The sequence below is a fragment of the Berkeleyomyces rouxiae genome (assembly GCF_048999995.1).
Source record: "Berkeleyomyces rouxiae strain 22BRR77 chromosome Unknown BrBRR77_ptg000004l, whole genome shotgun sequence".
In the NCBI taxonomy this organism is placed as follows: domain Eukaryota; kingdom Fungi; phylum Ascomycota; class Sordariomycetes; order Microascales; family Ceratocystidaceae; genus Berkeleyomyces; species Berkeleyomyces rouxiae.
The window spans coordinates 558910-581274 of NW_027396494.1; the positions used below are offsets into that span (position 1 = coordinate 558910).

General features: G+C 51.7%; 7 protein-coding genes across 7 annotated transcripts; 4 read left to right on the plus strand and 3 right to left on the minus strand.

Moving 5' to 3' along the window:
- Positions 1-228: 228 nt before the first annotated feature.
- Positions 229-2303, plus strand: BROUX77_004362 (uncharacterized protein; the record flags this gene model as incomplete). Its single annotated transcript, XM_073749116.1, has 4 exons — positions 229-233; positions 299-328; positions 389-416; positions 474-2303. 4 exons carry the CDS (start codon positions 229-231, stop codon positions 2301-2303), a joined length of 1893 nt encoding a protein of 630 aa, XP_073604819.1.
- Positions 2304-3823: 1520 nt separating this feature from the next.
- On the minus strand, positions 3824-4960 carry BROUX77_004363 (uncharacterized protein; the record flags this gene model as incomplete). Its single annotated transcript, XM_073749117.1, has 3 exons — positions 3824-4592; positions 4654-4813; positions 4870-4960. 3 exons carry the CDS (start codon positions 4958-4960, stop codon positions 3824-3826), a joined length of 1020 nt encoding a protein of 339 aa, XP_073604820.1.
- A 5886-nt stretch (positions 4961-10846) lies between these two features.
- BROUX77_004364 (uncharacterized protein) lies at positions 10847-13672 on the plus strand (the record flags this gene model as incomplete). Its single annotated transcript, XM_073749118.1, has 4 exons — positions 10847-11012; positions 11180-11596; positions 11651-11739; positions 11801-13672. 4 exons carry the CDS (start codon positions 10847-10849, stop codon positions 13670-13672), a joined length of 2544 nt encoding a protein of 847 aa, XP_073604821.1.
- Positions 13673-13917: 245 nt separating this feature from the next.
- Positions 13918-14393, minus strand: BROUX77_004365 (uncharacterized protein; the record flags this gene model as incomplete). Its single annotated transcript, XM_073749119.1, has 2 exons — positions 13918-14227; positions 14299-14393. The coding sequence occupies 2 exons, from the start codon at positions 14391-14393 to the stop codon at positions 13918-13920; spliced, it is 405 nt and encodes a 134-aa protein (XP_073604822.1).
- A 332-nt stretch (positions 14394-14725) lies between these two features.
- On the minus strand, positions 14726-16343 carry BROUX77_004366 (uncharacterized protein; the record flags this gene model as incomplete). Its single annotated transcript, XM_073749120.1, has 3 exons — positions 14726-15166; positions 15229-16158; positions 16326-16343. The coding sequence occupies 3 exons, from the start codon at positions 16341-16343 to the stop codon at positions 14726-14728; spliced, it is 1389 nt and encodes a 462-aa protein (XP_073604823.1).
- Positions 16344-17014: 671 nt separating this feature from the next.
- BROUX77_004367 (uncharacterized protein) lies at positions 17015-17717 on the plus strand (the record flags this gene model as incomplete). The annotated part of the gene is made up of 4 exons (XM_073749121.1): positions 17015-17044; positions 17115-17148; positions 17413-17541; positions 17677-17717. 4 exons carry the CDS (start codon positions 17015-17017, stop codon positions 17715-17717), a joined length of 234 nt encoding a protein of 77 aa, XP_073604824.1.
- Positions 17718-20287: 2570 nt separating this feature from the next.
- BROUX77_004368 (uncharacterized protein) lies at positions 20288-21867 on the plus strand (the record flags this gene model as incomplete). Its single annotated transcript, XM_073749123.1, has 2 exons — positions 20288-20512; positions 20575-21867. The coding sequence occupies 2 exons, from the start codon at positions 20288-20290 to the stop codon at positions 21865-21867; spliced, it is 1518 nt and encodes a 505-aa protein (XP_073604825.1).
- Positions 21868-22365: the final 498 nt, after the last annotated feature.

Consider the following 22365-nt stretch of genomic DNA (forward strand, 5'->3'; position numbering starts at 1 on the left):
GGAACAAATATCAATTAGTTACTGGATCGAACCGGGCGTACGTAAAGTCACATGATTCCGTTCACCGTTGGCGTTTCCTGTTGGCGGCGCCAAAAGAAAAGATCTCCAAGCCAACAGTTGAGGCTGAGGGCCATTCAGCATCAGTCTTGTTGATAATCGTTTCTTCTTCTCTTTTCGCTGTGACTGCGACTTGCACTTCTTAACATCCCTATTGCCCACATCCGCATTATGACGTAAGTCTCAACTATCCACCAGTGCCCGTTTTGACATGCTGCCCCTTGCTAATATTTCTCAATAGACGTATCAGACTACCAGGTATTACCGGCCCGTAAGTACATCGGCTCTCCTAAGCCTCAAGTCCCCGTTGCCTATGCTAAAATGATACTAGCACATCGGCCTTGACCGATTTCCTCGCCGTGAGTTTCCGTCTTCCCATCACTCAACTCCTGCGCCGTATGCTGACACATGACTAGGCACACAATATCTCAGCTGCGGAAATCCGCCGAACAGCTGAAGAGCGCCGCCGTTTGGCTAATCAGCAGCATCAAGAACCTGCGGCCCAAACATCGGCTCGGGAAGCGCAGGATGCCGGCATCAGTTTGTCTGATGAGAGCGTTCGTGACTCGGACGGCCCGGGATCGCCACCACAGGCTGGCCCCCAAAGCTCGCGCTCATCAACTCGCCGCAGTGCGAGAAACAAGGGCAAGGGCAAAGCTAAAGGCAAAGGCAAAGGAAAGAGGAAACGTGGCTCCAAAAGAGCCCGCGATGTCTTTGATTCCTCTGATAGTTCATCAGATGGCGGTGGAGAATCCGACGACTCGGATATTTTGAACGCCCTCAACGACTTGTCTCCCGACCACCCTTCAAACCAAAGAGAGGACTGCAGCATATGTAACACCAGCTTTCTCGTCACGCCATACTCCAAGGCCGCCCCAGACGGCGGTCTTCTCTGTTCCAACTGTAGCCGTAAGGACAATGTCGCTTCTAGGCCAAAGACCAGTGCGCGGCCTGCACCAGCCAAGCTCCGCAAAAGAAAAAAGGAAATAATGGACCGCATGCTCATTGTTGGCGGCAAGAGTTTGACCGTGCAGTGTATCGAGGTGCTTGTTAATCATATTAATCTGGCAGAAAGCGTCTCTGCCTTGCCAGAGTCCATGCTGGATCTTGTGGCTCGTCAGGTCGCAAAACGCCGCTTGTTGAATTCCAAGACTCTGGGTCTGTTCATATGGCCACAGTCTACGTCCCTATATCTTTACGATGCCGCCAAGCTAACCATGGATGACTTGAGCCTGTGCTTCCATACCTGCACAAAGCTGAAAAAGATCATTGTGCGCAATGGCATCCAGTTCAAGGACCCCGTTATGCAAATCATCATTGAAGCAAACGTACCTATCGAGTCGTTCTCTCTGCACGGTGGAAATCTCTTGAGTTCAGACGGCTGGAAGGACTTTTTCAGCGCCCGTGGCCCAGCACTGAAGGCTATTGTTGTTGAGTACACCGACACGTCATTTAGCGATGATGTGGTTCAACATATGGTTGACAAGTGCCCAAATCTCAAGCACGTTTCCATCCGCCACAGCGCCAAACTCACTAGTCACACCCTTGAGGCCATCAGTAGGCTGAAAAATCTCACATCACTCAGCCTGCAAATCACGGCTCCCATTGGCGTAGAGCACTTTTGCAACCTTATTGCTGCCGTCGGCCCCAATCTTGAGGTCCTTTCTCTCCGCGATATGCACGAAGCCAACAACTCTCTTCTTGATTCCATCCGTACCCACTGCCACACTCTCCGTAAACTGCGCATCAACGAGTGCCCGGAATTTACAGATGTCGCAATGGCTAATTTCTTTACCAACTGGACGAACCCGCCGTTGCAGCACATCGATCTATACCGCTGCCGGCCGCTCGTGGAGAAGCGCAGCGACGACCAAGAAGGCGAGGACGATACTGCCAAGCCCGCCATCGGGCCGCGCGCGTTCCAGGCGCTCATTGCGCACTCGGCCAGCCATTTGCGTTATCTGAACGTAGCTTCAGCGCGGCATATTTCTGGGGAGGCGTTTACAGAGGCGTTTAATGTCGAGGGCGGCCTGCCACGACTTACATATGCTGACTTGTCATTCTGCGAAATGATGACCAATACTCTCGTCGAGAAACTCATCGCCGTCGCGCCGCAGATGCAGCAGATTGTGGCGTTTGGGTGCCTACGGCTATCGGCCAAATTGATTGTCCCGCGTCACGTGCAGGTTATTGGTCTGGCCAATGTAATTGGGATGACGTTGGGTGCACAGACGGTGAAGGTCTAGGCCTAGATCAACACCGTGTGTAGTTCCTTGAGCAAGCTATAACGATACATATGAACGGCGTGATGGTGGCACTGGAGGGGACTACAAAACCCATGGCGATGAAGCGGGACAAGATATGTCTGTATAGTTGTGCCACGCGGTAGCACAGTACTGGCATGCAATAACTATACACACTTGTACTTGTGCACATTATACACGCATATAAGAGGCCTAGATCATATGGCTGAATATTGGCCACAATGCAAGCCAATGCATATGCACAAGCATCCCAAAGCCCTCCTCTTCAGGAAAGCAAGAACGCCGTGATAGGTGCCAAAATGTCAACACGGAGCGGGTTTTATGAGTTCTAGGCAGTAACGCAACATTGCCTCACAATCGTGTACACTGTATATAAGCATATATCGGCGATTACCAAGAGTCACGTTTCCTGCCGTCGTGCCATGCAATCGGCCGGATAATATGTCTCCGTATCGTTATGAGCTACAAGGTTGTTAATCGCGCGCCCCTTCAAAAGATAGAGAATTGGCCACCGAAAAATATGGGCGTTGTGTGACAACAAAGAGGGCCGTGAACCAGCGGACATAAAACTCGATTTGTGCCCGCCTCGCGCGAAGAGGGAGGGGGGGGGGCGTGGAAGCGGCAAGACGGCAAGCAGGCGGTGTAGATTGGCAGATTTCACAAGCAGAAGTCGTAATGCAAGTTAGGTTGGTTGAGGTTGAAGATGAAATTGCAGCGCCAAAAGACAATTACTCTAAGGAAAGCGCGACATGCGACGGTTCATGCAAGGGAGTTTTAGTAGTTGCGCTCAGGGCCTAGAGAGGTTCTAGAGAAAAAAAACACAAATTAGATAAAGAAGCTAGCACGGATAAGGGATAAGAATAGACAGGAAGGATCAGGCTTTTTCTCGAAGGTCGAGTGTTCGAGCCAAGGGCAGTTGCCATTTAGCCGTGGGACTTTGAGCAAAAAAGACTGGGGCGTGTACTACGGGTGTAAGTCAGGGCTAAACGAAAAAAAAAACGTGTTTGATATCATAGTTAGCTAGTTAACCACATATGGCGTGAATCTACTGACGCGTGCTGCGGCAGTCAACCCGACATTCATCTGATATGATTTAGCAAGGGCATTAAGAGTTCGTCTTGGACAGCTTGATGTGCATACAAGCACCGTCTCTGCACGGAGTCACTAGAAGCACAAGTCAAGGCACACACTCATTTATCGGAAGATTTGATGACGTATAGGATGTATTTGGTTCGTAACGAGTAGTAAGTACAGGATATTCTGGTAGACAGAAACAGGCCGTAAAGAAAAAAAATTAAGTACTAGCAAAAAGTGTGAAAAAAAATGCCGTTGCGTCTGCTTGGTCCTCCACCGCTGGAAAAGATAACATAGGCAAGACGCTATTAAGGCTGGCTTCGGTATAAACAGAAGAGAATATAGAAATAGGGAATATGGACAAAAGAGGGAAAGAAGATAGATACAAGAAAGGGAGAAGAGGACAACTTCTCGGCGTTTCACGCCGTCTACATGGAGACGACGTAGTCCAAATCCTGCTGGGCGTACTTGTTGACCTGGACCTCCAGATCGGCATCGGATACGCGGGCGGCAGCAGCAGAGTCACCCTCAAGACCAGAGCGCTTCTTGGAGTTGCCGCTGTCGCAGGAGCCAGTGTGCTGCATGTAGTTGAGGTGAGCAGTGATGGAGAGGCCGAAAGTGCCCGCGTTGCAGTCGGTGTTGGCAAAGCCAAGGCACTCGGTGAAGTCAGAGCCGGTGTAGGCGGTGTTGGAAGAGGAGCCGTCGTCGATCCAGTACTCGGGCGAGGTGTGGCGGTAGCCAGAGAAGATGGGGGGCAGGCGGGGCACGGGGTCGTTGAGCTTGGTCACGCGGTACTCGGCGCCGGCCTGGTTGGTAATGAACTCGACAAAGGCCGGGTTACCGACGCGAGGAGAGCCGTAGGTGTACAGGTCGCACGGGAAGCCGGCAGCGCGCAGGTAGCCCGCGGCAATAGTGGCGACGGCGGCGCCCAGAGAATGGCCCGTGGCCACAACGGTGTAGTCGGGGTGGGCGGCCTTGGCAGCGGCAACGACGGCCATGACGGTAGAGCCAGTCTCTTCCCAGGCCCAGTGGAAGCCGTCGTGCACGTAGCAGTCGTCGACTAGGTCGCAGGAAGTCATGAGGAAGGACAGGTTGACGATCCAGTTGCGGATGTTGGACGAGCCGCGGTAGGAGACCACGATTTCCTTGCGGGTGGGGTCGAGGCCGACGATGACAGCAACCTCGGTGTCATCACCACTGTGAGAGAGTGTTAGAAGCAAGTTACTTGAATGGGAGACTTGATTGGTGAAGTCCTTACGTGTAGGCTGTGATAATAGTGGCCTTGTTGGCAGTGACGCTCGGGCAGTTGTCGTAGGCACAGGTGACGGCAGTGCCGTTGGCAACCTCGGCGTTGCAGTAAGCGGCCTGGGCCCACTGGACGTAGAAGTCGAGGCCTTGGTAAAGAGTGGCGCTGATATCTGTAGCGTGGGTTAGTAGACGGCCATGAGAAGGAGGAGTAGCTGAGAGCACATACCGCGATCATCAAGCTCGATGAAGTCGTCGCCGCGGCGGATGACGGCACCGGCAGCAACAGCTGCGAAGTTGAAAATAGAGGAGAACTTCATTTTGTAAGAGCAGGAGGTGGAGGTAGAGGTGGAGGTGAAGGTGAAAATTAAAAGAGTAAACAATACGCAAGAGGTAGGTAATATAAGACAATAAGAAGATGGTATATACAATAAGCACAAAGGCAGAAGAGAGAAGATCGAGTGAAGGCGAGATCGACAAGCTCAGACTGGTGTGATGAACAAGAGAGCCAACAACTCGAAAAGAAGGCGGGCGCCGGATAGGTTTTATGCAAAACGGAAGTGCAGGTCGACGATGACATTGGCAGGTCCGGCCTTGCGCAGCACCTCAACAAGCTCTGCGAACATGTCAAAGGCCCCACGAGCCAACAAGCTGACGCACGAGGAGCATGCCAGTCGGGGTCTGGCCCACGAGCACCAAGTTCAAAGCCGCGCCACGCCACGCCAGGCTCATCCGATCCAGGACGCCCCGCCTGCCATCCAGGCGCAGGAGCAAGAGGAAGGCTGTTGGTGGTGAGCGGAGCGCACGGCAGAGACGTAGGCCCAGGAGCAGACCCAGGAGCAGACCCAGATGCCTTAGACCCCTGGGCTTGCCTGGGCGTGGCCCATCGCGCTCCAACAATGGGCTTGCCACATTGGCCGGCCGTCCTTGTTTCCCTGTCGTTGCGGGTGTTTCTTGACTGGCGTCGGCCGCGTACTTGCGTCGCTGTATGCCTGCTCCTGGGATCCGGGGTGGAAGACTGCGAGGAGGGAGGGGTGCCCTGGCCCCGTGCGTCTTTTCAGTCGACTCTCTTTTCTTCCTGTTGTCTCTGTTCTCTCGCTGGGATTTAGCCTTCGCAGGGGGGTCTCCAACTCTGTGGGTGGGAGAAGAGCAACAAAGGCTGGTACGGGTGTATACTGTGTCTGTATGTATGTACTTACAAGTCACATATGTCACCAGCCGATCGGACCCTGGACCGGGGGGAGGGGGGCGCACCGACTGTCCGCACTGTACACGCTTGCAGCAGGCGTTGAGTGTTTTTATATCCCATGGCGACAGACCCTTTTTCTTCACCGGAGGCGTCATATTGTATTGATGGGGGCGCCTGTCGTTTATCAGCGCTGCGCAAAAAGAAACGCTGCACTGTCCCTGCGCTTTGAGCAGCCGCCCCCAAAATCGATTAACGCCGAAACGTGTGCTTCTAGGCACTGAACTGAACTGAGCCCAGGAGACTGGCGGAATGCTCCATGGGCCTTTATTGGCATGTCTGTACTAGAGTGAGAGACAGGGTCCTGCACTGAAGCGCAAATCCAGACTAGTCCATCCGCAAGAGGGGTTTGGCTTGCCTCCTCGGGCTTCTGGCTTGCTCTGAACATGTGCGTGTGTACATACTTGGATGTGTCTCTCGTTCTTCTTCTTCTTCTTCTCCATCCTCTGCCTCTCCTCCTCCTGTCCATGTCCCCGCGCATCTATGCTTCCGTTGAGTCTGTAGACACTGGCATATCTGACTTGTAGGCTCAAATCCTGGCACAGCTCCCAGGCGAGGACTCGGGCTTTTTTCTACAAGTCATCTTTGCTGGTCTTGCAGATTTCCAGTCCCTCTTTTTGGAGTTTATAGGGGAGGAGGCGTGCTCTCAACTTGACTTTCTTCCTCATCCTCACCCCCCCTCCTCTCTCCCCTATCTATAATTGCGCTTGTAGTATACACTCGCAGCCAGCAAAGTGGTATCCTACGATAGGCTCTAGGATAAAATATTGCGCGACCTTTTTTCACCTGTACCCAAAACCAATACTCTCCTGTGTTGTGCGTGCTGTGCCGTGCTAGGTTTCGCGACAGACTCCATAGCCGCCAATATAAATCTCCATCCAACGCCATCGTGCTCTGCTTTGCCCTTTTTTGGAAGCTTGTCAGTCTAGCTCTTACCTATTTATTTGCCTTCTTGCAGCAACAGCAGTAGCACGTCTTCTCCCTTGCTACGCTCCCCTTTTCTCGGGCCGCCACTTGAGGACTTTCTTAGGATCTTTAACAGTCTCGCTGGCCTAGGAAGGTCTAGCGTCAGGGCCGAGTCTTACAAACTAGCCCAGGGCTTACAAACTGCTTAGATAACTGGGGGATCAGTAGCAGCAGTATGAGAAAGGCAGGCAAAGAAGGCTTTGGAAAGATTCCATAGAGAGAGTTGACTACAGGCGCAAGATAATTGGCTTTTATGTGTATGCACTCATAAGCCTTCGACGACCAAGCACACACCCATACTTTATATGCAGTTACATGGTCTTTGGTACACAGATTGTGTGTCAATGTAGCATACACCATGCAGCTAATACTGATGCATTTAGACTTTTACTCGTATGCACTTGCAGCGCGGAAAGCTGCGGCATCAAATCGCAAAAATCATCCTAGTCACGGGGACAAGAACAAGACCACCAAGACCACTCGGGTCTCCAAGCTTCTTCGACTGCCGCCGCGGCAATTGGGAGACATCCATCCGATGCTCGTCTTCTTTCCCTGGAGTTCCCTCTTCTTCTCTTATTTTCTCCATACCGGCCAGGCTATGAGAAGGCCAGGCAATAAATAAAGAAATGACGTTATGTGCAAGATTGGAGAAGTCTTCTCGCTCTGCCCTGCGGGCCACTGCAAAAAACCGATGCCGTGAGACAAGATGGCAGGCTAGAGCTGCATATATTCCCATATATGTGCAATTACGGGCACAACAGTCTATCCAATATAAAGGAACACGGACGGTGGCCAGCCAACGTCTTGCCTCGAGATTTCTCGCGCATTGCATCTCCGCTGTCTTCGAGCCTCCCCCGAAACAAGACAGCCGTCAAGTGTGGAGAAGCTTAGGATGCCAAGCAGAAACAGCGACGAGGGTGAGAGGAGCGAGGGATGGGAGAGGGAAGGGGGGAACAAGGAACACAGACAGCCAGGGGGGCTCAAAAGAGGACAAAGAAACAAAACTTGTAGCCGTTTCTGGCAGTTCCTCCGAGCTCTAGGACGTCACGTTGCCGCATGATTGGGGTTTTCAGTGCCGAAGAGCCAGCCAGCAACACGAAGGCCTGTTTACCAGGCATGTTATCTTGACTGCGAACATGTTCATCTCCCGGCGAGATCACGTAGCGCCTCGCCAAAGACGCTCCAAGGCCCTCTGCAACGCAGAATACTGAGCCAAGCCTCTAGCGCCGATACACGGGGCTTGGTGGCAAGCCAAGTGGCGACGGCAGAGCAGCGGTCGGTTGTCATTGGGATAGCCTAGCCATGTTATTCGTGGCCGTGGCAGTAATGCTGTTGGGGAGGATCGCGATGCCAGAACTTGGGGGCTTGCCGAGAACTAGTTGTCCTCGGGTGGAGTCGCCATGATATTGGCGCTCGCTGTAATGTCGCTTTGACAGCAGGCTTGTCCACGTGGACGCCGTTTCGCATATATTAGCGGGTGGTTTGTTGGGGAAGCAGGCAGGCCAGTTCAGCTGGATGGGAAGAAGAAGCAGAGAGACGGCCGCTTTGTGTGTGTGCCGTGAGGAGATCGCCAGTGCCAGTGGAGAAAAAGGAAAACAGCTTCAGAGTCTTGGGGAGAGGCGGCGGCTGGCGGTCCCAGGAGACACGCCCCTCTCACCACCAGAACAGCCACCCCAGATGCCACATTCACAAAGCCGCAGGCCATTGTTGGCTGTGCTAGTAGGTGTATGTAGTATTATTGATGACGAAATATAGGGGGGCCTGAAACCCAAACCTTTGGGCCTGACTCCACTGTATTAGATGCGACTGAGCGCGCGCTATAGAACGTCTATAGCATATAGAGTATATGTAGTACAGACGCAGTGGCAAACTTGGTCCATGCCGGTCAGACCCTAGTTTCGGGTGGTAGACCCTAAGATACAAACAGCCTGCAAGCCCGACCGGCTTCTAGCCACGATGCCGTCCTACGGAGCGACAAGATTTGCAACACTCTAGAATATGGCCCGACTTTTCTTCAGCCACGTACTTTTTTTGTTGGGAAATTAAAAACTTCGAAGAAGAAGAAGAAAAATAAGAGATATTTGCAGGAACCAAGAAGAGTTTTTCTTCCAACTAGCCAGGCAATTAGCTAGTCGATCAGTCAGGCCAAGGAATAGCAAGGACGGAGGAGGAATTAGCAGAGCGACTGAGAATCCTACAACACATATACAAACATACTACGACGACCACGGCACATGCATGCGTATAATTATGGCTACTCATACCCACTTGTCGTCTGTCTGTAGCGTAGTCATGACAGTGCTGTGAAGCCCTTCTCTGTCCGACTGGATGCTCGTTCTTTTTCTACATCACATCTGCCGCTGCTTACATGATCTATTCTCTCTCGCTTTTCTCTCCCACTCTTGGTACCACGCCTGTGTCTTTCCCACCAGCTCCTCCTCCTTCACGATCCTCTTCCTTTCAAATGTTTATGCGTGCCATCATGCCTGTATTTGGCGCTCAAGGATGATGATGCAGTCTCAGCGTGACTTGTCAGTTGAAAGGCCAAGACCAGAGTCAAAACACCGGAAGCTTATTTTGTTCCTCGCGTGTTACAGCTAACTAAACAAAAACACAATCTAGGCAAATCTAGACATACGAAAAAATCCGTGTTCTTCGTCAATCTGCTCAAGGTTTGCCCCCAAATCGTGGTCATTGCAGTTGGCAAAGAGTCATACCCCGTCAGTGTCCTAAAGATCCGTGGGCTGCAAAATAGCAGAAACCAGTCCGCAACACAGCCAACTTTGGTAGCACAAATTTTCACGCGCAAGTGGTTCCAGCTTGTACTCCCATCGCCTGTTGATCAGTGCTTTTCTTCCTGCATCGTGACCGGCTCTCAAAGCACCTGCTGGACCCAACTGCAGCGAATCCACGAGGCTGAAAATAGCATCGCACAAGCCGTCTAGTTATGCCTAGAGAGACCAGCTGAAGCGCTGCACTTGTCCTCCGACAAAAAGGAGTGCCCTGAAGACGCCCTGTCCGGTTGCACTGCGTCATCAAACGGGCAGTTTTCACAAGTACATGCACATCGCGAGTCTTGCCCTATACTGGTAATCTTTCGTGAGTTGCCAAGTCTCTAAATATATCGCTTGCACTGGCACAAGACCCGTGCTTGTGTCCGTGATGTTATGCCTGATGTGAATTGCCCTGGTGCCGAGTTGGTGTTAGTCGAATCCCAACCCTTATTGTCATAGACCCTAGTATACTTGGACTCCTTACTTGGATTGCTCCCTTTAACCAAAAGTCTTGATGATCGGCATCTCTACGGCCTGGCTCCCATTTCTGGTCAGCTTACCCGAGCCGAATCCCACTAGCGATAGCCGGCTGACCAAGGGACGACGGCGGTTGAATTCAGGGTTAGATTCTCAGCTTTAGCCGGCCAGGTCACAAATCACCCGCAAAGTACTCACCAGCATACAGGTTCTACCAGTTATACGAGTCCAGTTACCATGTCTCTCTTAAGGCCGCGACTGAGAGCCGGCCCAAGTAGGGGAAAAAGGGAGCTACACAACAGCAGCAATGCCCCAAGAGATTAGATCTGCAATCCTGCAGTGTCTCCTCGCATCGGGGTCTAATGAGCGTCCTTTCTGCTCAGACTGCATAGTGCATATATCCCACCATCCGGTGTGGCTCGCTATGGCGCCAGCCTCAAAGGGGATGTCCTGGCCTGAGGAGTGTCATGTGAAGGGCACCAGGCAAAATGTCATGTGCGAAGCGGGTATGGCAAGGGGGCTCGCCGTCGTGTATATAGCCAAGAGGCCGGTGCTGATCTGCCGTGGTGGTTGAAGACGACAGTTTGCCTGACATGCTTCTCTTGTCACTTTGCAGCTCACTCACTGATCTACTAGCCGCCGCACAAATATTCACCTCGCCGTGCTGCGTTCTTTCGTGCTCTTCCGAAATATCCACATACCGCACACCGGTCCGCCACTCTTGATCCGACCCCCTGCGAACCATGGGCGGCGTTCAGTCTCAGGCCGTCTCGGCGCCTTACTATCCCGCGCCGTACGGCGGCTGGGTGCCTGACTGGGCTACTAGTTACGAGCGAGCCAAAGTTCTCGTTGATAATATGACGTTGGCAGAAAAGACTAACATCACTGCCGGCACTGGCATTTATATGGGTAAGTGAGACCGACGGCCGATGCATGCCTTATATCCTATTCTGTACATACTTTCTAACGTGAGACTACCAGGGTATGGTTGCACATAAGACTGTGACTCGGCAGACTATGAGACACTACAGATTCCACTAACACCATGCTCTCCTAACCCCACAGACGATGCGTAGGGAACACCGGAAGCGCCCCGCGTGTGGGATTCCCGCAGCTTTGTCTCGGAGACGCTGCCAACGGCGTCCGCCTAGCCGACAACGTGACTGTTTTCCCCGCCGGCATCACCACTGGCGCAACATGGGACAAGGAGCTAATGTACGAGCGTGCCGTTGCCATGGGCAAAGAGTTCCGCGGCAAGGGTGTCAACATCTATCTCGGCCCGTCGGTTGGCCCGCTGGGAAAGAGACCCAAGTGTGGCCGTAACTGGGAGGGTTTCGGCTCTGATCCTGTTTTGCAGGCCATTGGCGGTCGGGAGACTATCAGAGGCGTGCAGGAACAGGGAGTCATTGCCACGATCAAGCATTTTATTGCCAACGAGCAAGAGATGTACCGCATGTACAATCCCATCATGGCCGGCTACAGCGCAAATATTGGTATGGTGATGTGGGATGATACAGTTCTGCGAATACGTACTGACGCTTTTCTAGATGACCGAACTCTTCATGAGCTGTATCTATGGCCTTTCGCCGAAGCTATTCACGAAGGCGTTGGGGCCATGATGACTGCGTACAACGCTGTAAGCGACTTGTTGCACATTCCCAACTACCATAAACACGGGCTGACAGAGCAATTTACAGGTCAACAATTCCGCCTGCAGTCAAAACAGCCACCTGATTAACGGCATTGCTAAAGATGAACTTGGCTTCCAGGGCTTCGTCATGTCTGATTGGATCTCCCACATGTCTGGCGTAGCCTCAGCGCTGGCTGGTCTCGACATGGACATGCCTGGCGACACGCAAATCCCGCTCTTTGGCTATAGCTATTGGATGTACGACCTCACACGCTCCGTGCTCAATGGTTCCGTGCCCGTGACCCGACTCAACGACATGGCCACGCGCATCGTGGCAACGTGGTACAAGTTCGGTCAAGACCAGGACTTTCCGCACCTCAGCTTCTCGACCAACACAGCAGAAGCTTACGGCGACTACTATGCGGGCGCTTGGCCCAACTCGCCCAAGGGTATAGTCAACGAGTTTATCAACGTGCAAGAGGACCACTACCTTGTCGCACGCGCCGTCGCCCAAGATGCCATCACGCTGCTCAAGAACAATGGCAGCATGCTGCCGCTCAACACAGCTCAGGCGCTGCACATTTTCGGCACTGACGCCGATGTCAACCCTGACGGGCCCAACGCCTGCAACGACCGTAACTGCAACAAGGGCACACTCGGCCAGGGCTGGGGCTCTGGTACCGTGCAGTATCCGTACATGGATGCGCCTCTGGGCGCCCTGAAGAAGCGCACAGCAAACGTCACCTACTACCAGGCCGACTCGTGGCCACGCAACGTGCCGGAGGCTGCTGAAGACGACGTAGCCATTGTCTTTATTTCGTCTGACTCGGGAGAGAACACATACACTGTCGAAGGCAACCATGGCGACCGCGACGCCTCGGGGCTGTCGGCCTGGTACGGCGGCGACGAGCTCATCGTCCAGGCTGCGAAGCACTACTCCAATGTGATTGTTGTCGCACACACCGTCGGCCCGCTGATTGTCGAGCCGTGGATCGACTTGCCGTCCGTCAAGGCTGTCCTGTTCGCGCATCTGCCCGGTCAAGAGGCCGGCGAGTCATTGACCAACGTCCTGTATGGCGATGTTTCGCCTAGCGGCCACCTGCCGTACAGCATCACGCATGCCGAGACCGATCTGCCCGACAGCCTAAGCAAGCTTGTTGGTTTTGCCTTCCCTCAGCCGCAGGATGACTACACCGAGGGTCTGTACATTGACTATCGCCACCTGAATAAGGCGGGTGTCAAGCCGCGTTTTGCTTTTGGCCATGGACTCAGTTACACCAGCTTCTCTTTCGACAACACCACAATTCACAAGGTAACCGAACTCAGCCAAGTGCCACCGAAGCGGCCCGCCAAGGGCCCCATGCTCGACTACGACGGCCCGATCCCTGATAAGTCCGAGGCCCTGGCGCCGGCGGATTTCAAAAAGATCTTCCGCTACATCTACTCGTGGCTGCAGTCCAACGAGGCTGACGACGCCGTCGCCGATCGCGCGTCCAAAAAGTACGACTACCCCGCCGGCTACTCGACGAACCAGACCGCGGGCCCGCGCGCCGGCGGCGCCCAGGGCGGAAACCCTGCGCTGTGGGATGTGGCGTACACGATCGACGTGGTCGTGACAAACACGGGCATGCAGCACGCCGGTAAGGCCGTCGTCCAGGCGTATCTGCAGTACCCCGAGGGCACAGAGTACGACACGCCCATCATCCAACTGCGCGACTTTGAGAAAACCAAGGAACTGGCGCCGGGGGAGAAACAGACAGTGACGCTGTCGCTGACCCGCAAAGATCTCAGTGTGTGGGATGTTAAGATCCAGGACTGGGTGGTGCCAAAGCTTAACGGTCGTTTCAAGATTTGGCTGGGTGACTCTAGTGATAGCCTCCACCTGGCCTGCTTCACTGACGCTCTGGCGTGCGAAGGCTATCTACAGAGCCCTGTGTAGATGACGAGAAAGGAGGGATCTGCTGTCCCGTATAATATCGCATAAATGTATATATCAAGGATGTTGAACCTGTTCATAGTCAGTCATAATTTAAGAGCTTGAGTCACACTTCACGTTCATTCATTCCCATTATATGCCAAATCACAAACAATGACGCATTGGAAATCAGTATAGTAGTACATTCATAGAGAGCTAGTCGTCGCTGTTCGACACTCTCCAGATCCCGCCCCCCATGCAATTCCACTCTAATTCGTCAGTCTCATCCGGCCCTTGGCCAACCTCCGCTCCAGGATCTTCCGACCTGTCTGCGACCGTTTCCGGGCCAGGAAGCCTAAGCGGCGCTTGCGCTTCAGCCGTGAGTTATTGTTCATCGTGTTGCGCGGTCCGCAGCGGATCTGCGTCATGCCCAACGCCGGGCCGGCTGAGATGGCGTCGGTCGGGACCAGATCGGCCACAGCGCCAGTTGTCGGTGCAGGCGCCGGCGTAAAGGCCGCGACCGGCGACCGGCGCATCTGCAGGCCGGGGCGCAGCGGGGAGAGAACGGAAAAGGCGCGGCTGTGAGCGGTTCAGCGTGTCAGTAGGGCGGTGGTCCAAGGCAGTAAGCAACGGGGGAAGGTCAGTCGTACGTGGTGTTGGGCTGACGCAGAGCCGTGTGCGCGGCAGCGGCGCCGGGCCGTGTGAGCGCCAAAATGGCGGCAGAAAAGAGCGACCGTTGAATCATAGCGAGCGGCCGAATTTGAAGGTGGGAGTCTATTGGTGAGACTGTAGCCGCAAATCGATGGCGGCAACGGCCGCGGCCAATTGCTCGTGATGCTTTGACGTTGAATGAAAATTCGGGTGGGGCTCTCAAGGCTTTGGCAGCTGGCAAAAAGATACGCCAGCTGCTGACGGCCCACAATTCTAGTAGCACTGGGTACAACTTCGCTCGACTAGTTGCTTTCTAATCACTAACTACGACGAGTACATGTATACATTCAACGACTTGTGACTCTAGATCATTCTTGAATTCAAGTATTTCAAAATCAGTCACACTCTATAGCTTCCATCGCCATCTTACAGCTCGTCACGACCGGTCGTGATAGCAGTATCAACATCCTTCTCCGTCTCTGCCTTCTTGTCGACAGACACCTTGCCTGTAGGTTGCCAGTTGAGCGCGGCCAGACGCTCAGACAGAATAGGGTGAGAGTAGTGGTAGCTCGAGTACATCCAATCGGCTTCCATGGTGCTCAGGTTCTGAATCTGCAGCTTGATCAGAGACTGCGCCAGTTCGTTGCTGTAGCCAAGATCGACAGCAAAGGCATCGGCCTGGTATTCAAACTTGCGGCTCATGATGTTCATGTACAACTTCATGATAGAGTCGGTAGGCGACAGTACGTCAGAAAACAGTAGGAACCCGATAATGATGGGCTGCTGAGCGTAGAAACCAAAGGCGTTGAACAGCGACGTGTTGTGCACGAAGACGGAAAACAGGGTGTAGATGCAGAAAAGATGAACCTGGTTTTATGCGCAATTAGTATTATGAAGAGGGAATTACAAGTGCAACAAAAGAGACGTACCTGGCCGATGATGGCAGAAGACATGGTGTGGCCAAGCTTGTAGTGGCCAAGCTCGTGAGCAAGGACAGCAACAACCTCGGGGGTGGTGCTCTTCTCCAGCAACGTATCATACAGAACAATGTGCTTCTTCCAGGGCAGACCGTAAAAGTAAGCATTGCTGTGGGCGCTACGCTTGCTTCCATCGATGACAAACAACTCGTGGAGCGGGAAACCAAGCTTCTTTGACAGTCCTTCAACTTCGTTCTTGAGCTCACCCTCCTCAAGAGGAGACAGCTTGTTGAACATGGGCAGGATGACGATAGGATAGACAGTAATCATGAAGACCTGAAGGCCAGCGGTGAAGAGCGACAGATAGAAGAAGAACTTGTCGCCCGTCTTCTGAATAATGGCAAGGAAGCCAGCCAGAATAGGGGGGACAAAGGCCACGGTCAGGAGATTCGTTTTGATAATGTCCGTCACAAAGAGCTTGGGGGTCTGCTTGTTAAAACCGAACTTCTCTTCCAGCACAAATGTGCTGTAGATGCGACTCGGAAGACCCAAAATCTGCTGGATGACAATAAAGCCGATGACAAAGACAATAGACTGAGAGATCTCGCCCGCAAAGCGGGCGGGAACGAAGGCGGCGACGAAGAGACTGGAGAAGTCCCACAGCTTGGGCAGGACGTCATAGTGGATAAAGGCAATGTTTTGGAGCTGGCCCCAAAGGCTGTTGACCATGCCAAACGTGGACTTGGCCCGGCTATAGGCCTGGCTCTTGTCGTAGACTTCCTGGGTAACTTCATGAGCGAGAACTTTGGGCGGCTTGGTGTGCTGCAGCACACTGTGCTGGCGTAGCGAGAGAAAGGTTTCAAGGGCAAACTGTCCAATGGAGAACCCAAGCACGAGTTTCTTCCACGGAAATAGCGGACGGTCTAGCGCCGCCGCAAGGCGCTGTACGCGGCAGAAGTGAACACGTTAGCCTGTGCGCGACAACTTCATAATGCCACACTTTGGCGACCGATGCGCAATCCAAGTATTTGGACATCTTTGTAGCTCTCAGGACAATATGTATGACGTCACGTGCGCGCATGCAAAAGCCGAGTCCATGTATCACATACCTTCAAAAAGTCTATCATCTTGTCCTCCTAGATTCAAGTGGTCTACGAGGATACGATGATGATTGTTGTTGACTTTACAAAAGATCAAGGCAAGTCCGGCAACAGGCAGAAGCTTAAAACAACTGTCCTTCGCAAGCTATACTCGATATGCTATCGATAAGAGCGCGATAAGAGCGCGATAAGAGCGCGATAAGCTTGTGACCATTTAACCCCCATCTAAGCCTAAGAAGAAATAAGGACATAGGGTTAAGGGTTCCATGTTTCTGGATAATGAACACACAGTAACCAAATCTCACACCTTAGCCTCTTCTAGAACCCGTTCACAAAGTCATTCAAATAACTAGCAAATCAGCATCCTAATAATTGTAAATACGCATGTACTCGCAAGTATACGTAACCAACCTTCAATTTCTAAACCAAACATGAACCAATTCCAACCCCAAGAACCCAAGGCTAAAGTTCAGCCAAAACCCAGATCCATCAGGGCAGTCTGATAAGCCAATGTTCACATACTTATGCTCCAAGACACAAAACATGATTGGTCCGATTTTGCCTCTCTATGCTGGGGCTTATCCCACAAAAAAAAATTACCAGCAAGCACAAAATAGCATCATCGACAAGTCAAAATTAACTACACCATTGCTCATACACTTAGTGTGCAGATTATCAATCACATCAACACCGTCAAAATGCCTCGTGAAGTCGCCGACATTAAGCAGGTATGTATCTCAGTGCCATTGAAACACTCCAAAATGTTTCTCGGAGTTAATTGCTAACTTTATGCTATAGTTCCTCGAGATCTGCCGGAGAAAGGATGCCTCCTGTGAGTTTGCCCACGAAGCATAGGCTTTTTGAATCACCTTCGATACACAACGACACAAAACCACCGCGACGATTTCGCCCTGGCTACGAGGCTGTTACAACGAACTCGTTGAATCTATCTTCGACGAAGGACTACCTTTGCTCTGACGAAAATTACGCTCTCAATACCGCTACCCCTCATCACACGTCCACCTGACTATTCGACATTGGCAAAAGCGAGCCTACTACGCCCCAGAGAAAGATACTAATCCTCGATTTCCTATAGCCGCCCGCATCAAGCGCAACAAGAAGGAGCAGCAGGTCAAGTTCAAGGTCCGCTGCCAGCGCTTCCTGTACACTCTGTCCCTGAAGGACCTCGAGAAGGCCGAGAAGCTCAAGCAGAGCCTGCCCCCTAGTACGACTCTCCCATATTCTTCTCCCATGGCAACATAGACTGGCCCAATTCTGTCAGAAAATAATATTTTCTGCACTTGAGGCAGTCTAGTGCAGGCGTACCCTGTCATAATTGCTAACGTTGTATCTCTCATAGACCTGAACATTGTCGACCTTTCCAAGAAGGAGAAGAAATAAACGATCCATAGCCCAAAAATAAAAATAAACGGCGTTGCATTGTTTTCTCAAAACATGTTCTTCTTTGTGTACTTTGGTGACAACCCCGATGATGCCCTTGGATGAAAAGAATCACCAAAATATGCGTGTTACAACAATGAAACTCCGCACGATTTACCCGGCATACAACCTCATGTCATAGCAGAACAACATGTCGCCGCAAATCATGAAAAGAACACTTTGTTCGAGACAGTTGGAAGTTTTTAAATCACCAAGCCATCCAAACAGATCAAATGATATTGAACTTGTGAGGCAGACCACACACTCAGCTGGGCGAAGAGAATAACAACCAGATGCCGTTCAAATCGTAGGCGGAGAAATACAGATTACGAAAGGAGCCAGTTATCTAAATCAACACAGAAAAGTTGACTAGTAGAACCAGGCTGGCAACGAATAGACGTGAGACTTGGAGACTAGCCAAGGCATTTTTTCTAGCTAGTGAGAGCTGTGCAAACATATTACGCCGCGTATGAGGAGAAACTTGATCATCAGTGCCTGTCATATGCAAATATTTTGAAGACGAATGTCAGTGAATCTTCACCATTGTAGCCGTAATCAAGGCCGCAAGAACCCTATATTCATGCATATTGTAGGGTTACATTGCTTCCATTAGTGTCTCGATTTGGCTTCATTGTTGTTCTTTTTTGGCTGCGAAGCTAGAAACGACGTTGATTCCCCTTGCATGGTTAGCCAAGTTTTGTGTGATACAAAGAACATCATTGTGTGGGTGTACACAACAAATAGGCAAGCTGCGATGCGCACAAGCAAGCGTAAGTGCTAGTTGCGTTATATCATGTGAAACTTGGTGTGCTATACGTTTATAGTTGACTTGATTGTATTATGTTTTATTCCGGGTTGAAGTGATGACGATGTCTTGGGAATGGGCACATACTAGGGTTAGGGTCTAGCACACGCGAGGACGTGACGAGAATGTGACCCACGCATGCTGGCTCTATAGCTTCTTTCAGTTAATGTATTCTTTCTGGCGCCACATTTGTTGATGCATAAACAAAGTGATCAAAGAGACAGCACAGACAGTGGTGATAGACAAGCAGCAAACAACCTTTTTCATCACATCACATCAACCCATGGCCTATCCATGGGCGATCACTTGGCTCCTTTTTCTTAAGGAGAGCTATCCTGTGATCAGGAGAACCACAATAGCTAATATCGCATCGGGGTACAAAGGAGGTCTTCATTTCTGGTGGTAGTCACTTGACTCGGTAGGACCCCTTGCCTAGTGTTGGGGGAAAGGGTCATGCGCGGGGGGGCGGAACAACGGTGACTTGCCAACGGCTAGAATGCATAAATGCAGCATGGGCTGTATTTATAGGTAGTCTGCATTGAGAGGGACAGTGACAACATCTACATGGGCCGCATGGGGCAGACATACCATGCTTTTGAGCGATTGACAACGTGAAGAAGAGGTGAGCATGTAGAGGGGAAAGAACAGGCCTTGAGTGCTCTTTGTGCAGGTACATACCGTCAAGGTAATAACTATCCGAGTTGCGAGACCTCGAGGCCGGTACTTGTTAGTTTCTGTCTAGGTAGTTATAATAATTTGACAGGTGCGTGTAAGACAGCTTTTGGCTCCAGTGAACCCCAATAAAAGTGTTCTGAGAAAAATGGCCATGTGATGATACTGTGTTTCCTAGATTGAGTGTTTCTCCAGATTCGCCCTCAAGCTTGAACTTTTATTTGTCTTTTAAATTGTGTTGCTCTCTGGGGTTTGAGAACATGCTTGAATCCGTACCGCGTCCCGAAGCATCAAGCACCGGGACAAACGCGAACACAGCAGCAACGGAAGGAAGACAGCAGTACAAGGCAGGTGGAGAGACAGGGGGCAAACGACAGGGGTATTGTCAACAACACGATTCTGGTACTTTCCCCCTTCTGTCCATTTTTCTTGCTTTTCTTGGATTGGCCAGTCATGTCACGTTCATACGTTTGTTCATAAACAGTGCTGGGTTACTTGGGTCTCGGCTGCTAGTGTTGGGTTTTCTGTTCTCTACCGTTTTTGACTGTCATTGCTTCTTTCTTTTACATCGCCGTTTCTATTTCTTTGAAAAAACTGTCGTGCACCCTTATAATACTTGCTGCTTCTTTCTATACCAACGTCAGCTCTTGCCATACTCTTGTGGAGCAGTTGCGCCCTATCTTCCAGTCTCGATCGCACTACACTTGCTTGGTTTGCATCCTCATCGCGTAAAAGTACAAGTAATCTCCAGACAGCAACTGCTACTTCGCCCTTGGCATACAGAGCAGCTGCCTCCCAATCTGTTCGCTCCTGCTTTGTTTCTTCCTGTGCTCAGCCTCTCGTGCCTCTTGCGTGTCCCGCGTACTGCGGCCCAGAGTCTGCCGTCTTCTTGTCTTATAGTCTGCCATAGTTGCCAGCATTGCAGCTGCCTCGACCTTTTCTTATTTTATTTTCCCGCTACGGTGGCATACTTCGTTTTCATCGATTTCCGCTTTCCACCAGATATCACACGGCATAATTTCTATACTTTTGCGTCCCCCCAGCATAATTTCACATGACGGAACATTCGTCCGAAGCCACTGCCAATGGCAGCGCCAATGGCCTGACCAACGGCCACTCCGCCGAGAACGGCACAAACGGCTACATCAACGGCAACGATACCCTTGTGCAGCGGCTCCGAAACGATCGTAAGCCGTCGTCTCCCTTGATGCCGCCGTTCATGGTCTCGGCTCCCGGGAAGGTCATTGTGTTTGGTGAGCATTCTGTGGTTTACGGAAAGGTGCGTCTCTCCCCAGTGCCCCCCGCTTGTCTTCCTACTCTAACTCGATTGAATCTATACAGGCCGCCATTGCCGCTGCAATCTCTCTGCGTTCATATCTCCACGTTACTACGCTGTCCAAGTCCCGCCGTGTCGTTTCTCTGCGCTTCCCCGATATCGACCTGACCCATACATGGAAAATTGACGATTTACCGTGGGAGACATTCCATGCGCCCGAAAAGAAGAAGTTTTACTACTCGCTAGTCACAGAACTTGATCCCGATCTCGTTGAGGCGATCCAGCCGCATCTAGAAGACATCTCACCTGATAAGCCCGACGAAATCCGCAAAATCCACAAGGCTTCGGCTTCGTCGTTCCTCTACCTCTTCCTCTCTTTGGGATCACAGTCTTTCCCTGGATGCATGTATACCTTGCGCTCGACCATTCCGATAGGTGCTGGACTGGGAAGCAGTGCATCAATCGCTGTATGCTTGTCGGCAGCTCTGTTGCTGCAGCTCCGAGCTCTCTCTGGCCCGCACCCTGATCAACCGTCTGATGAGGCCCGGACGCAGGTTGAAAGAATCAACAGATGGGCGTTTGTGGCAGAAATGTGTATCCACGGCACACCTTCGGGCGTTGACAACACTGTTTCTACCCAGGGTAAGGCCGTGGTATTTCAGAGACGAGAGGGCCTGCCCCAGATTGTCAGACCTCTGTGGGAGTTCCCGGAGCTGCCACTTCTTCTTGTTGACACGAAACAAGCCAAGTCAACGGCACATGAGCTGGCCAAGGTCAGAAAGCTTAAGCAGACCCATCCCAAACTTGTCAACACGATCCTTGATTCTATGGATGGAGTAACTACTGCCGCCCGTGAGATTCTTGAGGAAGACGGATTCGATGAGAAAAACGAAGATGACCTCTTTAGAATCGGCGAGCTTATGCGCGTGAATCATGGTCTGTTAGTTTCTCTCGGCGTGTCCCATCCCAGATTGGAGAGAATTCGCGAGTTGGCAGACCACCAAGGCATCGGCTGGACAAAGCTCACGGGTGCTGGCGGTGGTGGCTGCTCTATAACACTCATGAAGCCCGACGTGTCACAGGAGAAGCTGACTGACCTTTACGGCAAGCTTGAGGAAGAGGGTTACCAGCGGTTTGAAACTTCGGTGGGCTGCCACGGTATTGGTGTGTTGTGGCCTGCTGTTCTCAAGAATGGCGGAGAAGATGATGCTTGGGGTGGCATGGAGATTGACGTTGACAAGTTCCTTAAGGCTGAGGGTACTGAGGGCGTTGAGAAGCTTGTGGGCGTGCATGGCCAGACCGGCGAGCGGGAGGGATGGAAGTTCTGGCGCGTCAGAGAAGGCACAATCTCCCAGTAAGTCTTTGGGGGCTATTCAGCCGACTTGATGGACTTGTTTCAGGCTGTCTGGTTTGGCGGTGCCATTTCTTTCCCTACCCTCCTGCAATTGTCTTGAACGATTTCTTTTGGCTCATTTGGAGAATTCTTTTCCACGCGTTCTATTCTCAGGGTGTCGTTATTTGGTCTTTGGGCGCTGTGGCAAAGCAACACAGGGATTGGCTGATCTTGAAGATGCCTTTGCTTGTGATGTTTTGCGTTTATGGTTCTTGGTTGAGACACGGCGATCTCTTTGACCGGGGGCCGGCGTGGTTCTTTTCCCGCTCACTATTAGTGTGTATGACATGGTTGGTGATGTGTTTCTTTTTTGCTGTTTTGTTTTGGTTTTTAGCTAGACACCCTCTGCTACTTGGCAAGTAATGAATTATATAAATATAGACAAAGGCTTACACCTATTTGAGCGTGCCGGTGCTTATGTGATGGGATGATTTGTATGGAAGACTTGGGGGTGTATGTGTAT